Source organism: Gopherus evgoodei, chromosome 5 (assembly GCF_007399415.2).
Source record: "Gopherus evgoodei ecotype Sinaloan lineage chromosome 5, rGopEvg1_v1.p, whole genome shotgun sequence".
Lineage (NCBI taxonomy): Eukaryota > Metazoa > Chordata > Testudines > Testudinidae > Gopherus > Gopherus evgoodei.
In genome coordinates, this window is record NC_044326.1 from 102692845 (window position 1) to 102712815 (window position 19971).

Here is a 19971-nt window from a genome sequence, read left to right on the forward strand (position 1 = left end):
GGAGGGGTTCTGAGTCAGACTGATGGTGGACTGAGCAGAATTAAGCAGCGGGGGAGCACATGCATTAGTAGATGAAGTGGAGTGGGCAGAGGCAACTAGAAAAAAAAACACAATAAAAGTGTGACAATTGTATAAACACTATTTTCCCAACCGCTCCTATCAAGTATCAGAGCTTTTCATTCCAAAGGGAAAAAGGCATCCCTTTTTCCTCTCACTTCCCCCACCAGATTCTCTTTATCCACCCCCCGATTTTCCATTTTGAAAATATAGTCAATCTGAAGAGAATGGGGGAAATTGCAATCTGCAACCCCAACTAATGTGTCACCAGTTAGAAGCAAGCTTCTTGATAGACCTTGTAAATGTTTAAGAGAAAAATATGAGATAGCACTATCTCAAAATCAGATTTAATACAGAACTTCACAAGGGAGCTATAGCAGCATTTAAGAAAGATGAGAAATAAGACAAATCAACAAGGTACAGACTTTATGCAGTAAACCAGGGATTGGCAACCTATGGCATGTATGCCAAAGGCGGCACGCGAGCTGATTTTCAGTGGCACTCACACCGCCCGGGTCCTCGTCACCGGTCTGGGGGGCTCTGCATTTTAATTTAATTTTAAATTAAGCTTCTTAAACATTTTAAAAACCGTACTTATCTTGCATACAACAATAGTTTAGTTATATATTATAGGCTTATAAAAAAAGAGACCTTCTAAAAACATTAAAATCTATTACTGGCACGCGAAACCTTAAATCAAGGTGGATAGATGAAGACTCGGCACACCACTTCTGAAAGGTTGCTGACCCCTGCAGTAAACTGTTAATCAGTTTTTTCCCTAAAACAGCCATCCTAGATTAAAGAGCTTCACATTTTAAATAGGTTAGCTGGGGCAAAAGCATTACTTTCTTAGAACTGCTTTGTGGCGGGAATTAAAAACAAAATTATTAGCAATTATCTCATATAACTCTTAGTTAAGAGATTTCTAAGAGGGTAGAAAAATACTATTTGAACCTCACAGAAATGAAAAAAGTTGTACAAAAATCAGCTCTGGTCTCCAATTTCAACATTCAAATTCCAATATATTCAACTGCCTTAATCATAAGGCCATCCCTTGTCCTACAATCCCTTGGCTCATTTACCACATACTTTGTAGCTTCTGTAACAAATAAATCAAAAGGTCTTACAGACAACAGCTGCATTGACTACACTGCCCTGATTCACTGCCATAGCACCATCCATCCTGTAAGCTGAATGATGCAGGGGTCTTGTTCAAAAAAATAAGCGATCATGTAATTGAATAAGGTATCATAATGTACAAACACAAGGAGGAAGCAAAATACGTTTTCACAGACTGTGCTAAATTTGGACATATTTTCAAAGGGAAGGCAAAAGGCACATCTCTGGCCCAAGTACAACCTCCCAGCTAAATTTTAAGTTCATGCTGCAAAGAATGGAGGTGCTACAGATTCTCAGCAAAACTATTAAGGAAATTTTTAACAAGGGCAAAACAATGTATCTTTTACTATGTTCCCTTTTTCAGAAATGGCTGAAGCATTTTCGCTGAAACTTTCCAAAACATTCAGCCTGAGGCAGACAACAGGCATAGAAAATTTCAACCCAAACGATTAAAGTTTGACAAAGTGATAAGGAACTGCAAATCAGGTCTTATAAGTAAGGCTACCTAACACTTCTCATTATAAGCAGCACTATCCGCCCTACCTATTAGAACAAAGCTGAATTAGCAATGGCCAATCCATATGTAAGGTTGAAGTCAGTCACGCATTATAAACCTCATATTCAAATCCTAGCTCCAATTTCCCCAAAAAGAAAGCAATCACGCTGAATTTTCCAATGACAACTGTCATCTGAGAACAAAATTTTCTAGGAAGTTTGGAGAGGAAAGTGTGAAGGCATCAGAATACATGTTTTAAAGTTATGTTTGTTAAAAATATCTGTTCTTGACTTTTCAAGAAGTTCTTAATATTTTGGACTCCCATCTCCAAAGTGGCTTGGTCTACACATTTTGTTTTGTTGGCCTTGCTGAAGAGCAGTTCCTTTGAGAGTGCATGTGCTTTTTTAAGGGGGTAGGGTGGTGGTGTTGGAAAGCGGAAGAAGAAAAATTAACAAAGGATTAAAAATCTATTAAATAGAAAGTGCTTATGATGGAATGTACTAACGTAAGCAAGGAAGGAGTTAACTGTGGACTCATCAGAACAAAGTTATAAGAATAAGCAGCAGAAGAGAACATCTTTTCTTCCCCTTTCCTCTCAGTCAAGAAGGAAACAGAGTTCTGAAAACCGCTTGTCCAACCTGGGACAAGGCCTAGACAAGGAAGCAAGAAGTTACTGGGCAACTATCTTACACATGAAGAAATACTATGCTGCTTACAGTAGTAATCCATACACACAAAATTTTACTTACCCTTAAAGAGAACCTAGTATTGCATGTGGTTGGAACAAAGTCAGTGAAAGGCAGAGAGAAAATAATGTTTAAAGTTTCCCCACAGGCTGCCAGATAAACTACAAGAGAAGAGAAAAAATAAATTCAAATAAAAATCATTTTTAAATTGAATGCTTTTCTATTATAAGCAATACTAACAAGTCCTATCTATTTTAAGTTAGTTCTCCTTCATGGGAGTATCTCCCCGATTAGACAAGTTTTCTTGCAAATGTATGGGTGAGAATTAAAAAACAACTGCTACAGAATCCATACTACAAAGGAAATTGCAAATTTAAACTATCACACATGTAGAATAAACTGTGAACCCTCTCTTTTTTGGAAGCTTGTATTCTGCATTATTGTGTCTAAAGAAGACCATTCCAGTTACTGAAGCAAAATTATCCATCAAGAATGAAATCACCATCCAAAAATGTCACATCTAATGCCTTGTGGCTTTATGGCTTAATACCCCATCAAATTCTTTCTGCTAATGCTTGAAAACATGTGCCAGGTCCTTCAGACAAGTATTGAATTTCCTTGTAATCCATCCATATGTCAAGTTCTTGACTTTTTGCATTCAGTCTTCACTCCAGAGGATGGGAAGGAAATTCCCACACCTAAGCCATTCTTTTTAAGTGACAAATCTGAAGAATTGTCCCAGATTGAGGTGTTAAACAATAAGTCACCAGGACCAGATGATATTCACGCAAGAGTTCTGAAGGAACTCAAATATGAAATTGCTGAACTACTAACAGTAGTATATAACCGATTACTTAAACAAGGGATGCAATCCCATGCTTCTGTACCGGGTGACTGGAGGAAAGTTAATGTGACATCAATTTTTTAAAAAAGGGTCAGAGGTGATCCCTGCAATTACAAGCCAGAAAGCCTAACTTTAGTACCAGGCAGACTGGTGAAACTATAGTAAACAACAGAATTATCAGACACATAGATGAACATGATTTGTTGGGGAAGAATCAACACAGCTTTTATAAAGGGAATCCATGCCTCACCAAATGACTAGAATTTTTTAAGGGGATCAAAAAAAAAAAACGTGGATAAAGATGAGCCAGTCGATACAATGTACGGTGTCTTTCAGAAAGCCTCTGACAAGGTCCCTCACCAAACGCTCTTATGCAAACTAAGCAGTCATGGGATAAGAGAGAAGGTTCTCACATGGACCAATAACAGGTTAAAAGACAGGAAAAAAAGGGTAGGAATAAATGGTCAGTTTTCAGAATGGAGAGATGTAAATAGTGGCATCCCCCAAGGAATCTGTACTAGGACCAGTGCGGTTCATAAAATGAGCTGGAAAAATGGATAAATAGTGAGGTGGCAAAATTTGTAGACAATACAAAATTAGTCCAAAGCAGACTGTGAAGAGTTCTCACAAAAGGAATCTCACAAAATTGGGTGACTGGGCAAAAACAATGGCAGATGAAATTCAGTATTGATAAATGCAAAGTAATGCACACCGGAAAACATAATCCCACCTATGCATACAAAATGACAGGGTCTAAATTAGCTAACACTCAAGAAAGAGATCGAGTCATTGTGTTTAGTTCTATGAAAACATCCACAACATGCAGCAGCAGTCAAAAAAGCTAACAAAAGTTTAGGAACCATTAGGAAAAGGATAGCTAATAAAGTAGAAAATATCATAATGCCACTATATAAATCCACAGTACACCTTGAGTACTGCATGCAGTTCTGGTCGCCCCATCTCAAAAAAAGATATACACCTCTACCCCGATATAACGCTGTGCTCAGGAGCCAAAAAATCTTATCACGTTATAGGTGAAACTGCATTCTATCAAACTTGCTTTGATCCGCCGGAGCACACAGCTCCCCCTCCCCCACCCATAGTGCTGCTTTACCGCGTTATATCCGAATTTGTACTATATCAGGTCGCGTTATATCAAGGCAGAGGTGTATTAGGATTGGAAAAGGTACAGAGAAGGGCAACAAAAATGATTAAGAGTATGGAACTGCTTCTGTATGAGAAGAGATTTAAAAGATTGGAACTTCTCAGCTTGGAAAAAAGATGACTACAAGGGGATATGATAGAGGTCTGTTAAATCACGAATGGTATGGAGAAAATAGAGAACTGTTATTTACTCCTACATAAAACACAAGAACTAGGGGATCACACTATGAAATTAATAGGCAGCAGGTTTAAAACAAACAAAAGGAAGTAGTTCTTCACACAGCACACAGTCAATCTGTGGACCCATTGCCAGGGGACGTCGTGAAGACCAAAACTATAGGAGGATTCAAAAAAGAATCAGATAAATTCATGGGGGAGAGGTCCAACAATGGCGATTAGGCAAGATGGCCAGGGATGCAAACCCATGCTCTGGGTGTCCCTAGCCTCTGAATACCAGAAGCTGGGAGTGAACAATCAGGGATGGATCACTAAATGATGGCCTGTTCCGTTTATTCCCCCGACATCGGCCACTGTCAGAAGAGAGGATATTGGGCTAGACTGACAATAGGCCTGACCCACTATGGCCATTCTTATGTACTTATGTTCTCTGCAAGTACCTGGTGTCCTTTCACCAGCAATTCCCTTTTCACACTGAAGCCATGCAACATTAGTAAAGTGCTCATTAATATAGTACCCAGGAGAAAAGAACTTTGTGCTAAAACGCTTTGGTGTTCTAAAATGCACTTTTTACAGTTGTTTTAACAGTAGAACTATGGTCTTTTTAATTTTGATTAAAGTAGGAGGTAGAAATTTCTAACGCATGAGGTTCAAAAAAATCTCTGGAAGTCTCTATGTATGAGTGTACATTTAAAGTAAGTTAATTGAAAATCAATAAAAACTTGATGGCTGCAGTGAGCAGTAACATAGCAAACTGTGATGTTACTAAAGTCCTTTATTACCTTGTCAGATATTCAAGGGCCTTCAAAAATAAAAATAAAGTATGAACTAAAGAGGTTCCTCACAAGTTCGTATAACCTTTCTATAACTTATTTTTCGAGATGTGTTTCACAAGCCCATTCCATGGTAGGTGCCTGTGCACTCCAGTGCACAGTTGGCAGAGAATTTTTTCCCTTAGACACCTGTCAGGGCAGCACAAGTGTCCTCAGCTGCCTCACACACCACGGGCAGGTATAAAGAGCCAGTCTGACTCAATCGCCCTCAGTAGGGTGACCAGATAGCAAGTGTGAAAAATCGGGACAGTGGGTGGAGAGTAATAGAAGCCTATATAAGAAAAAGCCCCAAATATCGGGACTGTCCCTATAAAATTGGGACATCTGGTCACCCTATCCCTCAGTTCCTTCCTACTAGAAAGACTCGGAGGTAAAGGAGAGAGGGTTGTGGAATGGATATGTACAACAGATCTTGAAGAACTACAGTTACAGAAAGTATCAGGGAGTAGCCGTGTTAGTCTGTAATTACAAAAACAACAAGGAGTCCAGTGGCACCTTAAAGATTAACGGATTTATTTGGGCATAAGCTTTCGTGGGTAAAAAACCTCAGTTCTTCAGCATCTTGTTGTTTTTGTAGTTACAGAAAGGTTAGTGATAGTTTTTTCTTCCAGTGATTGCACATGTCCATTCCACTGTAGGTAACACACAAGCAGTCCAAACTGGAGTTTATTTGAACAGGAACTGGAGGATCACTTGTCCAAATTTAGCATCTCTAGATTCTTGAGAGATAACATAATGAGAGGCAAAAAGTGTGCAAAAGTTGCCACTTTGCAAATGTCTAATATGGGCACATTGGCCAGAAATGCTGCAGAGGTCACTTTGGATCTATTTGAATGACCCAATACCCTATTTGGCAACTTCACGTTGGCCAGCTGTTAAAAAATGAAAAAAATCTTTTGCATGGAAACAGAACTGCCCTTCATTCTGCCTGCAAATATAATGAAAAATTGAGAGACAGACCAGAAAGGTTTAGTCCGTTCTAGATATAATGCTAAAGATCTTCTAATATCTAGTGTGCAGGCTCTCCTCCCCCTTATTACCATGATGCTTTGGAAAGAAGGTCAGTAAGAAAATTACTTGGTTAATATGAAAACTTGGAAGGAGACGAAGGTAGATTATCTGTGAAACACACACACACAGGATCTGATACTAGAGCCTTCACCTCCCCCACTCTCCTGCCCAATGCAATGGCTACAAAAAACACCACCTTTATTGAAACATGAAAAAAGAGCAGGTTGCTAAAGGCTCAAATTGGACCTATCAGCCTTGTTAAGACTAGACCATGGCAGAATAGGGTTCTTTACGTGCAGAAACAGTCGGTTGAAACACTTCACAAATCTTATGGCCATCAGGTTGGAAAAAAGGGAGTGGTTACCCACAGGAGGGCAGAAAAAGTCAATATAGCCAGTAGATGTACCCTGATCGAGCTATTCATCAGTACTTCACATTTCAGATACAGAAAGTAGTCCAGCACATGCTGAACAGAATCAAGAATAGAGGAGACCCCATTCAGCGTCGACCAGATGGAAAATCTCTTCCATTTAGCAAGGTGAGTTGTCCTGGTTAAGTTTTCTACTCTTCAGTAATACCTCCTGTGCCTCTGTAGAGAAGGACTCCTCCACTGATGTTAACCATAAAACCTCCAGGTCATCAGGAGAAGGGCCTAGAGACTTGGGGTGGAGGAGGCAGACATGATTCTCTGAAATTAGGTCTGTGTAAAGCAGGAGCAACAATGGGGGACTGACTGAGAGGTCCAAGAGCTGTGAAAACTAGTGCTGACAGGGCCATGCCAGGGGAACCAATCTAAGATAGGACTTGTCCTGCTTGACCTTGCACAGAACTCTGAGGAGAAGACAGATTGAGGGGAAAAAACAGCAGATCAGCAGTAGAAAAGCATCATTTGATGAACTCAGGCTGAGCTGTGCTCTGGAGCAGAACTAATGGTGTTTTGTGTTGTCTTTTATTGCATAAAGATCCACTTGGGAAGTTCCCCAGAGCTGAAAAATGGATCCTGCTATGCCTGGGTGAAAGGACCACTTGTGCTGATTGATAAACAACTTCCTCAGGAGATCTGGCAGCATATTCTGAGTCCCACAAGGTAGGCCACTTTCAGAAATATAGAGATGTCGATGCAGAAGTCCCAGAATAGTACTGCTCCCTGAAAGAGTAGTGAGAACCAGGTTCCTCCTGTTTGTTTACATAAAGCATGGGGTCATCTTTTTGGTCAACACCAATATGCCCCTTCCCCTGATGAAAGGAAGGAATATCATGCAAGACAATTGGATAAATATCAGGGAGTTGCAAGCTATATGTAGACTTAGATCTTGGGGACATAAGACACATTGTGTCTACAAGGGTCTCAGGTGGGCTCCCCAACACAGGTCCGAAGCATCCATGACTAAGGTAAGAGATTGCTCAAGTAAGGCAAAAGGAACTCCCTTGCAGACACTGGACAGAGCTATCCACCAAACTAGGGAGGATAAAATCTGATGTGGTAAGTGCACTAACATCTCTGTGTGATGCCTTCTTGGAGAATACACTTCTACTAACCATTCCTGAAGGAGTCTGAAATGCAGTCTGGCTTACTGGAACACTTAATTGCATGCAGCCACGTGCCTCAGTAGCCTTAAACAGTTTCTCATCATGTTGAGAGTATAAACCTTTAAGTCCAGAATGAGGCTTTGCATTGCATGAAACCTTGCCTGTGCTGGTAAGGCTTTGGCCATTGTTGAGTCACAGCTGAATCAATCTGTGGAATAAAGCTTCTTCCCAAACAAATCCAGCTTCTTGTCCTCTATTTTTTGAGGTTGATGTTGGTGCTCTGTCTATCTTTCTTATTGGCCACTTCAAAAAGAGCCCAAGACGGATGATTATATAGGTGCTCAAACCTCAGAGGGGATACAGAACCTCTTCTGCACCATTTCTAGGTTGGAGGTAGGGAAACTGGTGCCTGTCAGAGGACCTGGAAGGTTCTAAGCATGAATAGGGAGAGCTATTCTAGCTGGAGCTGCAGCAGTCAACATGTTCATCAGCTTGTGGGATTTTTCCTGGACTTCTTCTGGGTGAACGTCCAGGGTCATAGCCATCCTCCCCAACAACTCCTGAAGAGTCTTAAAATCATCACAAAATAAAGAAATTGGCTCTGCCACAACAATCTCATCAGGAATTGAGCAAGAGGATGTCAACAGTAACAAAGGCTGGTCCAGATGCTGATTCTCTTGTGGCTGCTTGTGACAGAGATTCTGAATATTTTCTGTGCCAGGCTCTGGACAGATGCTAGAGCATTTGCAGCGCTGATGATCCTGACAACTAGTAGATGGAGCTAGCTGAGCAGGGATGCTCTCTGTTGAGGAGGAAAATCCCCTCAGGTTCCTAAAAAGGCCACTGGTACAGCCTCAGTCCCCAACTGTGTGTAGACCAAGAGTTCCTTCTATAAGCCCCTCACTGGTGCTGGGGCTGAAATCAGGGCAAGCAGATGACATACTCCTGACGATGGGACCAGCTAGGGTGGGACACATAGGAATCCCACTTCAGAGTCCGTTGAAGAAGAAACCTCTTCTTGTGATCATGGTGACTCTTATGAAGGGAACCCGGGGAGATCATGTGTGTCCTTCCCCTAAATGGCACCACCTTAATTGGTACCCTGATGGTCAAATCAGACTGACTTATCCTGTGCAGAGGTGAAGATGCTGACCCTGGGACCTTGGGCGTGAGTGCCGGGAAGCCTCTTGAACTGCCAGTGACGGCAGCATTGAGAGGTTTAATAACTCTCTTGCAGCCTCTAATGTTTCAGGAATAGATGGCACTGGGAAGAAACTCTGCAGTGCTGAGGCGCGAAGCGATGCTGATGAAGGAGCTTCTGGAGCTGGTCTTGACAAGCCTGTACTAGGATTTGGAGACAACAAACTTCCCTGTTTACAGGTGCGCTTTGGAGAGTGCCCCCTCTTTGACCAACCTCCTGAGTCTTTAGAAGAACTCGATCTCTCTGTCTCTTTCAACAATCCTAATACCAACTCCTATTTCCAATACCTCTTCTTCGGTACTTGCAATGCCAATCTGCCTTTCAGCACCAGTAGCACCAAAGGTGCTCAGTACCTGGACCAAGGTAGTCAGCTCTGATGGAAGATGTAACACCAATTCCAGCAACAGATATTTCAGCCTAGCTGCCCTGTCTTTTTTACAGCGTGGCTTGAAGCCCTTACAAATGTCACATTTGCAGCTGGGGTGAGGGTCACTATTAGGTATTGCTTTAACACAAGAGTGGCAGTGCTTGAAACCTAGAGAGAGGCATACCTCAGATACTAGGGCCAGTATCCAGGTTGGGTGTCAGATACACTTTTTTTTTTTTTTTTTAAATTAAGCCTACCAACCACTAAACTACATTAACTATACAATGGGTACTATTTACAGGTTTGAATGAAGAATTGCAGAAGCAAGGACAGAGCGCTATAACAACTGTCACGAGCGGTAGGAGGGAACTGAGGGGACTTGGGGGTGGCTCAGACTTTTATGCCTGCACATGGTGCTCTAGGCAGCAGAGGGCACTTGTACTGCCCTAGCAGGTAGCACTGAGGAGAGAAATTCTGACAACTGTGCAATGGCACACACAGACATCTACAATTGAATGGACATGTGCAATCACCCAAAGAAGAAGAATTGCTGTATTTGAGGATGTGAGAGGTTTTTCAGTAGCGAGCATGTGAAAAACCTTATATCTCTTGGCAAACAATGTATGGAGTGAAGACCTTTTATTAGCTCCCAATAGATCGCCTACACATTACATAAAACAGGTATTGGGATTTTTTTTAAATGTTATAAAAAAAATTCAGAAGAATCATTCTTACCATTTTCCTGCTGTTTGGTGGAACAGTCAATCCAGTTGTGTTGATTTGCTGCCCAAATCATTTCAAATTGATGAAACATTACTTTAAAATTCCATATGTAGGGAACAAATGAGAAAATATCAGGAGCACTATCACTAGACCAGTCTTGAACCAAATCTAAAATTATAAAAAATAAAAAAGGACAAATTATTAGCAATGTATCCGGTGAAACTAAATACTCTGGAGAAGTAGTTGGGCCAGATCTATGCCTGTAGATCATTGTAGCTCTACCGGCTTCAGGAAACTATGCTAATTTACACCAGCTAAGAATTGAACTACTGAAGTTCAGCAATCCTCTACCTTTCTAGTCAAAAGAGAGTTACCTCAGTCTATTAAAATGATGAATCAATGATGTACAAGTTTTATTTGTGGAAAATAATTAAAATGAAATCTAATTGTTTGCAGATATGCAAACACTAATATCATATTCATGCATAAATATAAATGCAATTTAATAAGGAACTGCAGTAACAGTAGAGGATAAGACAAGAAGTATGATTTCAAAATCTGACTTACTGAGAATTAAGCTCAAAGCTTCAGATAAAATTAAGTGTACCTATTACATGATAGAACAGCAAGTACATAAGTTTGCAAGTTTAAAAAAAAATCAATAGAAAGACAAAGATAAACAGGAATGTAAAAGACATTAAAAATTGTCAAAGTTAATTTAGTTTCTGATTATTCAGTGTTTTAAATTTCTTCTTTAATTTACTAGAAAAAAATGTTTTAAGGAGTTGTCATGATTTTGTTTATCAGTCCCAATTCTGTTTTAATTATGAAAGAATTACATCAGGACCACAACCCCTCAGAGAGTTTACAGTCAACCAGAAATGCAGGATTGGAGAGTGCCTATGAATTATTGACTTTCCATTACAGTATTGTACCTAAATTACAGTCAAAATCCTGGGAAGGAGATTATTTTCTGATAAGCCTGGTCAGTCACATGGCAATCACAGATAACCCATAAAGCTGAAGTTAGTCAGCCAAAAAATTTCTTCATGCACCAGATTAACTGGTCAACTTGTCTCTTAAACTAAGAAATAGCTCAGAAGTTATGATCAACACAAATCAATATATTTTGTTGTTGTTTGTAAAACAAAATTATTCTTCACTGTGGTAGTCAAGCATACAAAGACAACATAAATTAACACCTGATTAAAGGAAATAAAACATTTGGATTTTTAGCACCTCAAGATTATTCACCATTTTAGACAAAAGTAACCACATGGACTATAAGGTCATCTGCTCTTGCATTAAAACAACACTATCGGCTCCTCTAAAATGGTTTGGAAAACAACAAGACAAAGAAAAAACATTGTGTCAGACATACTCATGTTCCACAAATTAAATATTTAGATACTAATGAAATAAGGAAGTTACCTGCAAAGAAGTTTTTTTGAGCAAAGATAAAGTGATAGGTTGCTTTATAAACCTCAACTTCACATTGCCATGTCTGCGGCATGTTCCATATCCGGGGATAGTTGGCATTAATATGAAACTGTGAACAAAACACTAAAGCATCAGTATGAGCTTCAAACATGACAATGTGTGAACAATGCTGAGACGAAAGGTCAACCATGTACACTTTGGTGAATAATTAAAACCATTTTCCTGCTGGGATGAACAGAAGGCCTCTCCAGTTTCTTGATAATTTAATCTCTTTCTCTGTACCTGAAGGTCAATTGTCACTTTATTCATTTGTTTGAAAACTTCTACTATGAATTTCTCACATTATACCACAGATTTGCCATCTGCTGTTGCAGTGGTTACACTGAGTGCTTTATAATCTAATTTAACCTTTCATATCAAGTCCCCACCTTCATCAGCCTACTACAAAATATCATCTAAATGAACAATTTTTTAAACCAAATCATATATGTAATGTGGCTACTAACTGCCTACTTTTACTTGTTAGTCAGGGAAAGACAGCATTTTCAAAATTAGTGCATATGCATTTCGGTAGAATTTAACTGGATTCAATTGCTGAATTTCATGAAGTACTAAATACACAAATAAAAAAGCTAATCCATCATAAAATGTATTTGTCATATTTAAAAAGTAATTTAGTTCTAAGTATTTAAAATACTTCACAGTATACTAGCTAATGTACAATTGTATATTTTGCAGGAGAAATGATGTCTTAGCAATGCAAGTCTGAGCAACACTTTACTATTAAATCTTTGCTCAGCTCCCAGAAGAGACTGTTTATAAAATTATGTTATGTCTATAAACTAGGTCAGATTAGCAAACTCAAGTCTTCACAGACGGGGGCCTAAATTAATGTTTAACTTTACACACATAAGTAGTTCTTCAGACTTTAGTGGGATTACTAAACATGCATAAAATTATTTGTGCGTAATTCTTCAGAGGACTGAGGTCTTATAAAGCATACAGACGCCCCAATCATTGCACTGTTTTCTATACTTGCACAAAATTTATACCAGCCATATAAAAATGTTTATATTAAACCAAATGTCCATCAGAGACACCTGCACCTCTGTGCTTCACGATGCTTTGTTAATGTTGACTTACAGCTAACATTTCTGCTTCTAGAAGAGTTCGGTACTGCATACTGCTGGTGGCATCGACGTGTAAAAGCTGTCCTTTAATTGCAGGGGAGTAGCCTAGCAGACAGAACAAATAATGTTTACATCGTGGCTTTTCTTGTGTGACAAGATTATTTCTGAGTTACAAGACGCAAGAGTTAAATAGAAATTCAAATACTTTATAAAATAAACATCATGAGGTGCAAAACACATCATGAAGAGAATCAATAGTGTGAGACTCCAGTTCTGTCCTTCACTAGTTGGATGACAAAGGCTTAAATTAAGATAAAGCAGTTGTGGAATCTTGCTGGTCCAGAAAAGGCTACTCTGGGGCTCTGGAGAAAAGGTTTCAATTTGCAACTCTGTCACAGCCTGTGTGTGAAACCTTGGGCAAGTCACTTAGCTTCTCTGTGCCTCAGTCATCCATCTGTAAAATGAGAATAGCAATATATCCCCTCCCTCACAGGGGTGTTTGTGAGGATACATACATTAAAGATTGTAAGGTGCTCAGATATTATGGTGATAGGGATAATATATATATGTACAATAGCCAAAACAGACAGAGAGTGATAGGAAAGGCAATGATGGACTTCAAAAGGAAGCTGCATCTACTACTCCTTATATACAGGGTAAAGAACAGACACATAAGCAAAAGCAAGTAAGGAGAACTTCAGCATATTTAACATAGGACTTCCACACTTACTGACAGGGGAAGGCAACAGAAGAGCCCTATTCCCAGCCTCCCTCCACCCTGAGCTTTATCTTGACTTTACATGGTATTTCTATGACTAAGTTAATATTTCATCAATGTATTACCCAAGATGTTTCTGAAGACTTGTTATAGTAATCACATTGAAAAATGGGACCTGCCTTTGTACGGATACAATTTATGTAATATGCTAAAATATGAATAAAAGAAGACAAAATAAGAGCCTTGTTTTCAGTAACTAGGGAGAAGTTATTGCAATGTCTTATTGATATAAATTAGAGCTTCACAAGAGTTAAACCTGTATTTTTAAAGAGCTTTGAGATCCTGTAATGAAAGGCACTATGAAAATATAAGTTATCATTGCTCCTTTACATAGAAATATAGGTCCTTTGTAGCCATGAGGGGAAAACAGCTTAGGATATCCCAATCCTATGAATTAATAAAATGTTTTCTCTGATGCACAATCTTAAAAATGTAAAATAAACTGCCTCATTAACTTACCATTTTCACTGATTGTCACAGGAATATTTATTTCCAAATACGAGCCTGCTCCAACGTTTACATGTACAGCATTGGTTTCCTACATCAGCCAAAGGAGGGGGAAAAAAGTTGAAACATTATTTCACCCCCTATCTTGAGCCAGTGTATGTCATGCCTCTGGCTATCATTATTCATAGTTAAATTGTGAGGATTAAAAAAGAAGGATCTAGTTGACTGTAGTCTTCCTTGGACTAAAAACATGCTGAATATTAACAAGGGATCTATAAGCAATGATTTTAAAGGAAAATATTTACAATTTCTGAGGTATAACAAGTACTGATTTAGGGCCATGAGAATATGGCATCAGATAACCTGACCTGATGAGTAATGGGACAGAAAAGTGGGCTGTGTCCCTGGAATTATTCCACTGTCTCAGTTCTGAAACCCCCTGTGCAGGGTTCAGGATATGCATATGGAAGAGCGTGGGTGAGTGATGCCAATAGAGGCAACACTGCCACTAACTAGACCCAGGAATTAGCATTAAATTACCCATCTTTCCCCTCAATATTTTAGAAATCAGCTCTCCTTCACGGGAAACCGAATTATAATGGCAGACTATGTAGGAAACTCTATGATGGAAATTTCATGGAGTTACTATCACCTAATTCGGAATATCCTACGAAGATGATTACATGGCCTTAATGTTTAAAAAAATATGAGAAATCATGATACTGAGAATAACATTAACATTAACAATCAGAAGATCCTTGGCTGAGAGAGGAACTGGTATGTATGAAAGAAGATTATATTTCCCTTTCTCTTCTAGCTCACATGATTCTACACAGAATTCAGGGAGATCCAAGCAAAAATCTCCCCCACCCCCCAAAATACCATATTTAAATATCTCTAGATACCACTTGACAAATGAAAATATGCACAAACAAAAAGCCAGACAACCTAATCACAGGAGCTTGTAAAATTCAGAGTTATCCTAACATTTCTTTCTAACCACCTGGCCATTATTTACCCTGTTTTTGGTAAACAGCAAGTCAATAGTGGCATCTGCAATGATATTCATCCGCAACTCAAAAGCAAGGATCTGTCTTGGCTTGCCAGGTTGTGCAATTTCTGAGACTTTCATAACCTGGTAATCTGGGGGGAAAAAAAATTTCCACAAACAGTCCCTAGAAAACAAGAAGAGAAATATAGTTACTCCCAGGGAAAGAAACAATTTGGCTCATCTACAAATTTCTTTGCCACCAGTCTGTGTAATCGAATTAGGTCCTTGGACAGACAACAGGTAAGGAAAGTGAAGGAAGAAATAACATTTGCATAAAGCTGCAAGACACTGAAATCTTCAAACCTAGTCATTGGACAGACATCTGCCTCATTAGTGAAATCAAATTCAAAATAAACTAGATATTCAAACTGCTAGGAAATAAACATACGCAGGTATGGTTGTGGTGGAGAGGCATGCTATGAGCGCATGACAGGAAGGAACAACGTATAATAGTCCCAGAAAGTAAATACAAGTAGTTACATTTTTTCTTCATTTCATCTTCCCACCACAATATGCTGTAATTACCTTGTTTGGAGATTAGGACAACAGAGATGACAAGGTCACTTTTTGATTGTGTATAATTGGCAGAAGCACATAAACTATAAAAATAACAAATTGTCTTTGAAATTAGAATGTGTGGATCAGAACAGTCTGAATTTCTGCAATTTGAACCAAATAAACAGCCATAAGAAAGGAAACTGAGAGGATGATAAAAGCATGGAGAGCCTGAAATATGTGGTTCAAATAAGGAATCCATCAGTGAACTAAGGTCAAATTCCACAGAACGGTTTTAAAACTGTAGCCAGGTATGAAATACTTGCTTGGAAAAAATAAAAGTACTTGAATGAGAATGTCTTTTTTTCAATGCATTCAAGACCTGACTGCTGTAGTTGCTGAGAAATTATCATTTTTTTTCAGAATTACCCTATGCAAATTCATTAAATGCCTGCCTGAAGAAAGTGAAGGGTTCTTGAAATGGAGTTCAGAGGTTAAAAGTGGGATTTTCAAAAGCACTTAAGTGAATTAAAGCAGCAAATCCCATTGACTTTATTATGCTTCTAAACAACTTCAGTACTTTTGAAAACTCCACCCTATTTTTTTTTTAAATCAGCAATGAAAAAAAAGTTATGCCCAAGATATAAAACATAAGAACACAAGGAGGGTCATACTATGTCAGACCAAAGGTCCATCTAGTCCAGTATCCTGTCTTCTGACAGTGGCCAATGCCAGGTGCCCCAAAGGGAATGAACAGAACAGATAATCATCAAGTGAACCATCTCGTTACTCATTCCCAGCTTTTGGCAAACAGAGGCTAGAGACATCATCCCTGCTCATCCTGGCTAACAGTCATTGATGGACCTATCCTTCATGAACTTATCTAGTTCTCTTTTGAACCCTGTTATGGTCCTGGCCTTCACAACATCCTCTGGCAGGGAGTTCCAGAGATTGACTGTGCATTGTTTGAAAAAATAATTCCTTTTGTCTGTTTTAAATCTGTTGCCTATTAATTTCATTTGGTGATCCCCAGTTCGTGTGTTACGAAAAGGAGTAAATAACACTTCCTTATTTACTTTCTCCACAACAGTCATGATTTTATATCTCTATCATATCCCCGTTAGTCATCTTTTCCCCCCCGAGATGAAAAGACCCAGTCTTATTAATCTCTCTTCATATGGCAGATGCTCCATACCCCTAATAATTTTTGTTGCCTTTTTCTGAACCTTTTCCAATTTCAATACATCTTTTTTGAGATGGGGTGACCACATCTGCATGCAGTATTCAAGATGTGGGCGTAACATGGGTTTATATAGAGGCAATATGATATTTTTTGTCTTATTATCTATCCCTTTCTTAATGATTCCCAACATTCTGTTCGCTTTTTTGACTGCCGCTGCATATTGAATGGATGTTTTCAGAGAACTATCCACAATGACTCCAAGATCTCTTTCTTGAATGGCAACTGCTAATTTAGACCCTATCATTTTATACATACAGTAGAGATGATGTTTTCCAATGTGCATTACTTTGGATTTATCAACACTGAATTTCACCTGCGATTTTGTTGCCCAGTCACCGAGTTTTGAGAGATCCTTTTTGTAGCTCTTTGCAGTCTGCCTGGGATCGTGAATAATTTTGTATCATGTGCAAATTTTGCCACCTCACTGTTTACCCTTTTTTCCAGATTATTTATGAATATGCTGAATAGGACTGGTCCCAGTACAGACCCCTGGGGGACCACTATTTACTTCTCTTCATTCTGAAAACTGACCATTTATTCCTACCCTTTGTTTCCTATCTTTTAACCAGTTCCCAATCTATGAGAGGACCTTCCCTCTTATCCCATGACTGCTTACTTTGCTTAACAGCCTTTGGTGAGGGACCATGTTGAAGGCTTTCTGAAAATCTAAATACGCTATATCCACTGGATCCCCCTTGTCCACATGCTTGTTGACCCCCTCAAAGAACTTTAGTAGATTGGTGAGGCATAATTTCCCTTTACAAAAACCATGTTGACTATTCCCCAACAAATTATGTTCACCTATGGATCTGACAATTTTGTTCTTTACTATAGTTTCAACCAGTTCGCATGGTACTGAAGTCAGGCTTACCGGCTTGTAGTTTCTGGGGTCACCTCTGGAGCCCTTTTTAAAAATTAATGTCACATTAGCTATCCTAAAGTGATTTGGTACAGAAGCTGATTTAAATGATAGGTTACAGACTATAATAAGTAGTCCTGCAATTTCACATTTGATTTCCTTCAGAACTCTTGGGTGAATACCATTTGGTCCTGGTGATTTATTACTGTTTAGTTTATCAATTTATTCCAAAACCTCCTCTAATGATACCTCAATCTGGGATAGTTCCTCAGATTTGTCACCTACAAATAATGGCTCAGGTTTGGGAATCTCCCTCACATCCTCTGCCATGAAGACCGATGCAAATAATTCATTTAGTTTCTCCACAATGGCCTTATCCTTGAGTGCTCCTTTAGCATCTCAATTGTCCAGTGGCCCCATTGGTTGTTTAGCAGGCTTTCTGCCTCTGATGTACTTTAAAAATATTTTGCTATTACTTTGAGTCATTAGCTAGCTGTTCTACAAATTCTTTTTTGGCCTTCCTAATTATATTTTTACATTTCATTTGGCAGAGTTTATGCTCCTTCTATTTTCCTCACTAGGATTTAACTTCCACATTTTAAAGGATGCCTTTTTGCCTCTCACTGCTTCTTTTACTTCGTTGTTTAGCCACAGTGGCTCTTTTTTAGTTCTCTATGTATTTTAATTTGAGGATTTTACTTTTGGTACTGTACCTTTTATTTTCTGTTTAACTAGCCTCCTCACTTTCGTGTAGCTCCTGTTTCTGAAATTAAATGCTATAGTGCTGGGCCGCTGTAATGTTTTTCCCACTATAGAGATGTTTAAATTTAATTATATTGTGGCCACCATTACCAGCGCTCCAGCTATATTCACCTCTTGGACCTGATCCTGTGTTCCACTTAGGACTAAATCAAGAATTGCCTCTCCTCTTGTGGGATCAAGGACTAGCTGCTTCAAGAAGCAGTTATTTAAGGTGTCAAGAAACTTTATCTCTGTATCCCGTCCTGAGGTGACATGTACCCAGTCAATATGGGGATAGTTGAAATCCCCCATTATTATTGTTTTATTTTAATAGCCTCTCTAATCTCCCTGAGCATTTTACAGTCACTATCACCATCCTGATCAGGTGGTCAGTAATATATCCCTACTGCTATATTATTATTTGAGCATGGAACTACTATCCATAGAGATTCTATGTCACAGTTTGATTCATTACCGATTTTGACTTCATTTGATTCTACGCTTTCTTTCACATATAGTGCCACTCTCCTTCTGATATATTTTGTACCCTGGTATTACTGTGTCCCATTGATTATCCTCATTTCACCAAGTTTCTGTAAAGCACTTCAAAAAAACTACTTGTCACTTTTCAGCTGTCTCCCATTACATCATGTAATAGAATGAGACTTTTTTTTGGTTTGACTCTCTCATCAGATTCTACCTGTATGTTATCATCTTCCATCCTCTCCTTTGAAAAGACTCACCACATTGGATCCTTTACCTGACCACAGGGTATGTATCTCACCTCAGCATCAATGCCACCATCACTGAGCAGGTTTGCTAAAGGAGAGCAAATTTTCTTGGTGATACTAAAAATCAGAGGTTTCATGTTCCCAGGAATGCACTATGCTGTACACAGAAGTTATTTCCTTTAGGTGCTTGAAGATATTATTTATTATCTATACTCCTGATGATCTACACAGTCTCACACTCCTATAAGGTAGTCAATCACAATGATTTCACAGATGGGTAAATGGCATACATGCAAGAGGGATAACAAGTATGTGATTCTTCTCAATATTTTTTTCATAAATGGCCAGATTTTGTCACCTTTATGCAACTTGTACCTTACCTGTACATGTAAACAGTCCCACTGACTTCAGTGGAATTTCAGTGGACTTCTCAGAGCAAAGTGCTATCCAAAGTAAAAAATGGTGGTAGAATCTACACTTGTAATTTAAGGCAAAAGGCCAAACCTGTAAGTATTTGTTGGGATTCCATCAAGCATTTGCCTGTTCCCACCAATAATTCCAATTTACAGAACAATATTTTCCTCCTTATTAATTCCCTACCCTAATCTAAAGGGAAAAATGAAGAGTTACAGTTTATAATATCCCTTTGCTCCAATTCTCCACAAAAAAATCATTACAGTTTTATTGTATACAGAAAATGGCAGAACTGTGGAGGGTTTTTTGTTTGTTTGTTTTTTTCAAATGACTTAAGTGTAAATTTGCTACAGATACAGAAATTTGACAGCATCAGAACTACTATATTCATTAGATAGGACTACAATTTATTGGTTTTAAAAAAATCTAAAGTG

General features: G+C 38.8%; 1 protein-coding gene across 1 annotated transcript in view; it reads right to left on the reverse strand.

The window, feature by feature from the left end:
• Window positions 1–19971, reverse strand: part of KIAA1109 (KIAA1109 ortholog) — a 236674-nt gene that overhangs the window by 150958 nt on the left and 65745 nt on the right. The window contains 6 exon segments of the mRNA XM_030564256.1: window positions 2422–2519; window positions 10221–10376; window positions 11640–11757; window positions 12792–12883; window positions 14016–14094; window positions 15022–15178. Coding sequence (XP_030420116.1) covers window positions 2422–2519; window positions 10221–10376; window positions 11640–11757; window positions 12792–12883; window positions 14016–14094; window positions 15022–15178 — 700 coding nt within the window.